Source organism: Botryllus schlosseri, unplaced genomic scaffold, assembly GCF_051294905.1.
Source record: "Botryllus schlosseri isolate E-star unplaced genomic scaffold, Bs_hap1 Bs179a, whole genome shotgun sequence".
NCBI classification, from domain to species: Eukaryota; Metazoa; Chordata; class Ascidiacea; order Stolidobranchia; family Styelidae; genus Botryllus; species Botryllus schlosseri.
In genome coordinates, this window is record NW_027648788.1 from 7153 (window position 1) to 15770 (window position 8618).

The following is an 8618-nucleotide window of genomic DNA, read 5'->3' on the forward strand; positions in this document are numbered from 1 at the left end:
TAAAATTGCTTGTATTTCGAATTGAATGTAGTGACTTTGGTAGCTTCCTTCAAGTTTCGTGGTGCTCTTCCATTGCCATTGGTCACTAGTCACTTTGGTCCGAACTGTTGAATCCAAGGCCAACTTTCGCGAGTAACATATATAATATCGGCTACTCTATGTCACTTAGCACCTTTCCTTGAGGTAGTTGCGATGACATTGGAATCGCGAAGAAGAGACAATAATGCTATGGCCTTGTGAAATTAGAAATGTGATTTCAGTGATGTCGCGCTGTTCACAATCAAACTCTAATGAGATAAATCAACGCATTGCGTTTCTTTCATCAAGAAATTAGCAGACCGCAATTATATTGTAGTAAGAGGTTTGAACTGGAATCGCGTATTCTGCTGATGCTGGCGTGGTGCATATAATTTATTGGTAACGTGTAGCGCATGTATATTTGTATTGAAGGGATCGATGTCATATTCCATTAAATCAGTTTACTTTTCAATGTGATTTGATATCATCATATACCGTGTTATGGTGTATATATTTACAGCTTCGCCTTTTCTCTGAGCAGGTGCTGGATCGACGATGACTGTTTTTGACTTCATAATTAGACTGTGACGTCATAAAGCTTTTCCGAAAGCTCGTGGGGTTAGGAACGTGCTTCACTTTAGTTACCTGACTTGGCCAGTTTTCCGTTAGTTCTGCGTGGAGATGGAATCTGTTCTTATCTCGTATCTCGTGTTGGGGATGCTGCTACTGGCTGATGCAAAGGAAAGTAGGTGCTATAATATTGTGATAGCATTGATTGCTAGCTATTACTTGATTTGTTGATCTCGGCATCGTTAGTACGTAATCAACTTTAGCTTTCGCCAGTTCTCTATTCGTGTCATGTTGCGGCAATCTATTTCAATGTCTGTGGTCCGTTTCTTGCGATCTATACATTTGAAAACCATGTACAGTTGCTGAACTATAAGCTGGTTGTTTATTTTTTAATTATTTCATTTGCTTTGATCTTTACAAGACTGCATAATTTAATTGGTGTAGTGATCCTCTTGATGGCTGCATTGCAGCAAAGCGTCACTGTTTGTAACCTTCCGCATGATTCGTGGCAGTATTGAAATTTTGACCAGTGCATACTGGTGTTGGGATGACTCGACTTGACTCACTTTGTAAAATTGACTTGACTGACTCGATGTTTCAGAAATATGGATTGATGCATTATCATCGGTGTCTGCTGAATAGGGTTACCATATTTTGGAATCAGAAAAGTTAGTTGATCACAACTGAAATCAGCCGATTTCGGTATTTTTTCTGAAAAATTTGGTGGGTTAATAAAAAAAAGGTCATCTCTTTCATTCGGCTCCCGATTTTACAGTTTTTGACAGTCGTGCGACTGTGCAGAGACAACTAAAAAATGCCATTGTAGATGTGAAATCTGGATTTCGACTAGCGGTCGACCGATATTGATTTTTAGGCACTTCTTCGATGGCAGTCAGAGATCGAAAAGTGTTCACCATGATCACCAATGAATGTTTTCCATGAACACGAACAAAAATTTATAAACGTCAAAATATATTGTTTTTGCGTTTGGAGAGGGTTAGGGTCAAAGTTGGGTAAGGATATCGCAAGATTAGGGTGGGGGAGGGGGATATTAGGGTTGCGGGAGGGGGGATATTGTTGCGGGAGAGAGATATTAGGGTTGCGGTCAGTGGGATATTAGGGTTGCGGGAGGGGGGATATTAGGTTGGGGAAGGGGGGATATTAGGGTTGGGGAAGCGGGGATATTAGGGTTGGGGGAAAGGGGGGTTGGAGGTGGGTTAGGTTCAAAGTTGGGGTTAGATTACCCCTAACTGGGGTTTAACCCACCTTCAATCTACCTTTTCCCCAACCCTAATATCCCCTCTCCCACAGCCCTAATATCCCCCTAACCCCAACCCTAATATCCCCCCTCCCACAACCCTAAAGTCCCCCTCCACCAACCCTAATATCCCCTCTCCCACAGCCTTAATATCCCCCTAACCCCAACCCTAATATCCCCCTAACTACAACCCTAATATCCCCCGTAACTACAACCCTAATATCCCCTCTCCCACAGCCTTAATATCCCCCTAACCCCAACCCTAATATCCCCCTAACTACAACCCTAATATCCCCCTAACTACAACCCTAATTCCCCTCTCCCACAGCCCTAATATCTACCTAACCCCAACCCTAATATCCCCGCTCGCACAACCCTAATATCCCCCTCCCCCAACCCTAATACCCCCCTCCCGCAACTCTAATATTCCCCCTCCCACAACCCTAATATCCCCCTCCCACAACCCTAATATCCCCCCTCCCACAACCCTAATATCCCCCCTCCCCCAACCCTAATCTTGGGATACCTAACCCCAACTTTGACCCTAACCCACTTCCGATCTCCCTTTCCCCCCACCCCAACCCTAATATCCGTCTCTCCAAAGGTACATAAAACAATTTATTTTGATGTTTATAAATTTTTGTTCGTGTTCATGGAAAAATTCATTGGTGATCATGGTGAACACTTTTCGATCTCTGACTGCCATCGAAGAAGTGCCGATTTTTACACGCCGATACCGATACCGATATATCGGCCACTCAGAAGGCCGATACCGATATCATAGGCCGATATTAATATGGAAGGAGCAGAGAACAATTTCACCAAAAATATTATATATTAGGCAAGATGGCACTAGTTCATGCCACAGAAAGCTGAACAACAAACGAGAAAACTGAAATTGAAAAGAATTATTGCTTAATTGTGCACATTCGATGAAATTTGGGATAACCCAAAAAGCAAAATTTTATACAGAATTGCAGATCAATTCAGAAAAGATAGATTGTAATGCAGGAAGCATAGTTTCTCTGCATGCTCACCCAGCTAAACTCGTCCTACAAGGGTAAATCTGTCATATATCGCTCTTTGCGTCGTCGATTTCTTGAGATTGAAAACACGGAGCATTGAATTTCCGAAATTTTTGAATGTTTTTTAAATATAAAATATCGGCCGCCTTCATAGGCCGATATCGATAATTGGGAAAGCTCTAAATAACGGTCTCGATAATCGGCCATGTCGATAATTGGTCGACCTCTAATTTCGACAGCAAGGTTGACTTGAAAAGAAGGTCAATTCTAACCGATTATTATACCTGAGGTCTGGTCTTTCGGCAGTCTAGTCGGAAAATTGACCTCTTTTAGTCACTCAATCAAAGTTAGCAGTAAAATTTCCAAATCCGTATTAATGAATGCTATTTAATCTTAACAATGCATGTCGTTGATCAATTATATATTGTGCAGCTTGCATATCTTCGTATTTTTAGGTTATAAATGCTCGGAAGATCCTGACAATGAGTGCAGATTCCCGTTTACATATAAAGGAAAAGTCTACAATGAATGCGTTGATGGCACTTGGGGTGATTGGTGCTATATTGACGATGACGAAAATTATGAATATTGCAAATTATGTGAAGGTTGGTGAATATTATCCAGGAATGATTCCTGAATGTAAATGAAAGCCAATGAACACTGAACAGTCAAGTGATTTGCTCATCATCGGAACTCTGGTAATTATTAGTAGGCCTCTGTATAACTCCTCGGCGTTTTTCATTAGGCAATACTATGGTTCTCACCTATTCAGCTAGGAGACCAGTATATTTTAGACAAATTTTGCGGACCGGTGCACCTTAAAAAATCAACATTAACAAAAATGTTATTACTACAAATGTATGCACCTCAAAATCAAATAATGGAAACTTTAATGTAATTACAGATCTGCAGCTGGTTTTTGATGATTCATGTGTTAGGGTGGAGCCCAATTCTTCTCCTCAACTAAGTACTGCTTAAATGCGAATCTCCACTCAACTAAAAATCGATTGGTACTCAGCGTTGAGTGCGCGCCAATTCTCTCTGCTCAGTTAAGTATCGATTTCCAGACGTCGTTTTCTGAGATAGCGTTGCCAGATTTTTTTTCGCCTTCGACCGGACACGCGTGAACGATTTTGTCATGACAACACGACGCTGTCGTCATTATTTCGTCACTGACCTACAAAATAGACGCAGTTCTCACTGATTTATCTAAATGCAATGAATACCCTCAGCTGATCCACACTCTTTGAAGATGACCCAATAGAAATATATAAATCCTTGAAGATACCCGGGACGTTCCTATGCCCTACAGAAGTATATTTGCAAGGCGCTACAAACCCATTCGAAATTTATGAAGATAAAGTTTCTCAGCAGGCGAACACGTAAGTGCAGGCCTGAAAGAACAAAAGAATGCATCTACCGTATATCGTGAAAACAAATTGAAAAATTAACATATTTTCAGGATTTCTTTCTAATTCTCTTTGAACCATTCACTTTGCCCCTCGCTACCATTCAACTTCCCGAAATACCCAGACCCACCCGACATTTTCTCCCATAAATATTACGGTAACTATTTCTGGATTCCAATAGCTTTATTGCTGCAATCTTACCATGCAGGAACTCTATCAGCTGACCGAGGTTCATGCTAGGGGTCTGTTCAAGATGCTTCGTCTATTTAATTGTGGTAGAGCATGCGTAATATTAATAATACTCGTTAAGTTATATTTTTCATCTGAACAAGTCACACACAATGTAGAATGCGATAAGACACAATGAGATGTCATGAACAGATATGTGAATATCGAACGACACGCAGTTGCGATCTTTTTTTTTACTGACATCCACCTCGGCCTAGAGTGCCCGATGTCAAAGTTCTTTTCGATGTTGATCTTTTTGAAGCCACGGCCTTTTCTAGTTCTTTCCGTTCCTTGTGAGTGCTTTCTTTCGTCGGGTCTTTTTCTGGGCTTTTTTGTCGCCGTATGAACGGCGGGAGATGCTAGCGCATTGAGACTGCAGAAGTTACCATTCCGGTATACCAAGATGCCATACGACAAGAAGTCGAAAGGGTACAGAAGATAATTACAAATACAATTATAAACACAACATCCGTCCAAGCATAGCCTTCACAAAGGCTATGGTCCAAGCGTCACTGATGTCATTCGCTCAGCAGAACCTCGCATCACGAAATAGTGTACCTACGACAATACCGGTACTCCGGTATTTGGCGGGTGTTGCTGCTCGACCGTGAAAATTGACACTTAAGTCTGGTGGTGCGCTGACTTAGATTTGAGGGTCGATCTGGACGCATTTGAGTGTGAGTATACTTTTTGGCGTGAGTTGAGTAACGAAATCGTTGCTCAGTAGAGAATCGCCACTCAGCAGAGAAATTGGGCTCCACCCTTAATGTTGTTCTATTAAAGTTTTTGCAAAGCAAAGTCAGGTTCTGGCTCGTTTTATTGATGTTTTCATCATTTCATGTAATATCAGTATTCGAAAAACCATCTCTGTTTACTCGACTCGATTCAGATTCGAGTACTCGGACCATTGCGATCAGCCCTAGTTACACTCGCTACAAGTCGGTTGATATAAAGTTGAAATATTACCTAACGATTTAACGACCTCAACAAGATTTGGTCAGTAGCGAGGTACTTTGTGCTGTAGATTGTATTTGGATCTTTTTTACCTAATTTGGGTGCGCTGAATCCAAATTTGGATGTTTGTTTTCTCTCGCAACACGTTTTGGAGATAATTTATCTGTTAATCGGTGGTGGCTGCATTTTACGAGTGCTCAAGTTAGGTTTTGCGTTCTTGTATTACTTACACGAGAGGTTATGTTATTTGACTACTTTCACTTTTACTTTGCAAAGGCAAAACTACTGTCTTTTTACACTTTTTATTTTGTAAAGTGGAAAATAGATTGTGGTATGTTTACATCGCTTTTATGAGTGAAATTATCCTGACATCTGGGCGAAGGAGCCGGACTTCACCAATTTAGTTAGGTGACGGTCAACTAACTAACGTTTTTAGTAGTTCTAGTTCTAGTTGTAGTTAGGGGTTTTGAAAAGTGACCAGTTTTAGTTGTGGATTTTGAAAAGTGATTAGTTGTAGTTGTCGATTTTGAGTAATGAGTACTTCTAGTTCTATTTGCGCATTTTGTAAATTCAGTAGTTCTGGTTGCGGGTTTTGGAAAGTGATCAGTTCTGGTTTTAGTTGTGGATTCTGGAAAGTTAGTAGTTCTAGTTCTATACGTGCATTTTGAAAATCTAGTAGTTTGTACTAGCCTGGAAGGAGCCCGTGTATCTTTGTAACTGGATACATTTGTTAATATTGCACCTATTCGTGGTGCCAGTAGCCTTTTGCGTAAGTCGCAAAGATGCACCCCGCGATTTCAAAGGTAGCCGCCTCCGAGTAACTGCTAAAAGTCTTTGACCCATCCACCGAAAACACTTTTTTAAACTACTCCAGTATTTTTATCACCTTCATTTTCTACTTACACTTAAAGTAGTTTTGATGTGTGGTCCAAACTGATACTTCCGCACTTGTAACAGAGTAGAAATGCACGACATTACTTCTAGTCAAGTAGAGACGCTAAATACTTTGACCACCTCTGGTTTCAACACTGCACTATTTCATTTTTTTTTCGTTTTACCTCATCCAACAAGACGTCACGCCAACATTCTTTGTGGAATGTCGAGATCGGGTTTTATTTTGTTGCAATGAGAATAACTTTATAACGGTCTCAGCGTTATCTCTTCGATTTCCAGATGCGGAAGAAAGTGTGCAAGTTTTGGATTCGCGAAATTTGAAAACTGCAAACATACTGGCGGTGTCTACCACGGATGAAATTTCAACCGGGATGACAACCACGCAGAAAGCCGTCGATCCGAGACTGGTCAAAGTCCCGACGCATCGCAACTCTGCCACTGATAATTACAACCAAGATGAAGGTGTGTGTTGCCGTGCGAATGGGTTGTAATGACTCGACTCGAGTCGCAATTTTTTGTCGACTTCACTTGAGTCGAGTTATTTTCTTAAAAACTATAAAACTGAGAATGCCTTGTCACCAGGGTTGTAACCAATTCTCAAGGTTCCGAGTCACAAGTCAATCTCACTTATATAGTTTTGACTCGAGTCAAGTTGAATCTTTTTTAATTCACCGCCGAGTCAAGTCAGTGAGTAGAGGGTCGAGTTCGAGTGTTGTGACTCGAGTTCAAGTCATTTTGTTCACTGTTCAGTGCGGTTCAACCCACTTTTTTCAATTATGCTCGAGTGATATGGAATGGCTCGCATTCATAATATCGTGATTTTACCAGTCCTAACAGTTTCTGAACCTCTTCCAAGTATCAGGACTGATAGCCTAAATGTCAATAATGTGGTCACTTTACTATTCTTTGATATTACAGTAAAACGTCTGTCTTGGCCGTCCTAGTCTCCAGTCCTATGACTTGGATCTAATCGTGCACACTGAGTGAGTACAAGTCGAGTCAATACACAAATTGACTTGAGTCGAGTGATTTTACGCATTTGAAAAAATGACTCGAGTCACCAAAAAATCATGACTCGACTCGTTACAAGCCTGGACTTGACACATTCCGACTTACATAAAATCTGGTTTTGACTTCTATTTTTCAAGTATCAGTCCTGATACAAGAGTATGATACAATGTTTCGAGTCATATGACTTGCTCGAGTCATACGCAATGACTCGATTACATGTCGAGCCAATAAACAAATCGACTCAAGTCGAGTCATTTTCCATTTTCAAGAGAATGACTAGAGTCGACAAAAAATTGCGACACAAGTCATTACAACCCTACAGACCACCACTGGTGGATGTCGTGACCATATTTGTTGAGACTTGACCGAGTTTCTATGCTTCTTAGATGGCGACAAAGCCAACGGCAAATCAGGCCATGTTACGGTCATCCTCGTCATCTTGTTGCTTCAGGTCATCATCGCCTGCGTTTCATGCGCATTCATCACATGCGTTCAATTCATGTAACTTAACGAGAGATTTGTTTCGAATATTTGACATTGGCCTCGACGCATACCTTTTCTCTATTTTTGCATTTATGGAGGCGCGCATATTGTGTTCAATGCATATTTACTTGACTATACGATTACGTTACATTTTTCTGCTGATTCCGTTTTATTTGTGTATGGTAACGTGCTAGTGTTGCGACGCGTTAGCTGCTGTCGACTATTGCAATTATTTTCCTGTCGCAGTGTTCGCGCGCTGAACGGGGTTATTTCGTATGGGGTGGTGTTCGTCACTCGCAAGTTCAAAATATCTTTTGTTATTACGATTCGTGCGTTCGTTGTTGAGTTGGACTGTTCATTTATTAATATATGTTCTGTTGGTATCGATTCTTGGTTTTTCGAGCGGGAAGAAACGAGGCAGCAACACAATGGTTCTTCTTACCTTTACTACCTTGGCGAACCCAGAATTATTGCTTAGCCGTAGTCACAAGAAAAACAGAACTCTACCACATCACACATTTAATAGGTTGCTCTACTAGTTAACAAAATGCGATGTTCGTCAACAACAGTCGAGAACAGTGGTTCCCAACGTGGTCGATATCGCCCGCCAGGGTGCGATTTGTCGGCCTAGGGGGGCGAAAATAACGAAGGGGGCGATGGCGCGTTAAAACGGCTATATTGGAGTCAAGTCGGAGAAATCTCCTTTTTTTATTAGTCAACTCAAGAAAATTTAGCTGAAGAAGTGTAATGTCGAGTCGAAAAGTTGGC

At 41.1% G+C, this 8618-nt stretch overlaps 1 protein-coding gene across 1 annotated transcript; it reads left to right on the forward strand.

Annotated features, from left to right (window-relative positions):
* Positions 1-335: 335 nt before the first annotated feature.
* LOC145432797 (uncharacterized) lies at positions 336-8237 on the forward strand. Its single transcript, XM_080309607.1, has 4 exons — positions 336-763; positions 3327-3476; positions 6636-6818; positions 7754-8237. Exons 1-4 carry the CDS (start codon positions 700-702, stop codon positions 7870-7872), a joined length of 516 nt encoding a protein of 171 aa, XP_080165733.1. The 5' UTR covers positions 336-699; the 3' UTR covers positions 7873-8237.
* Positions 8238-8618: the final 381 nt, after the last annotated feature.

Excerpts from the sequence above, each read along its gene's own strand:
- LOC145432797 (XM_080309607.1), top strand. The coding sequence starts at position 700 with ATGGAATCTGTTCTTATCTCGTATCTCGTGTTGGGGATGCTGCTACTG. Across the intron at positions 764-3,326 it reads ACTGGCTGATGCAAAGGAAA|GTTATAAATGCTCGGAAGAT; the intron begins GTAGGTGCTATA and ends TCGTATTTTTAG. Across the intron at positions 6,819-7,753 it reads TAATTACAACCAAGATGAAG|ATGGCGACAAAGCCAACGGC; the intron begins GTGTGTGTTGCC and ends TATGCTTCTTAG.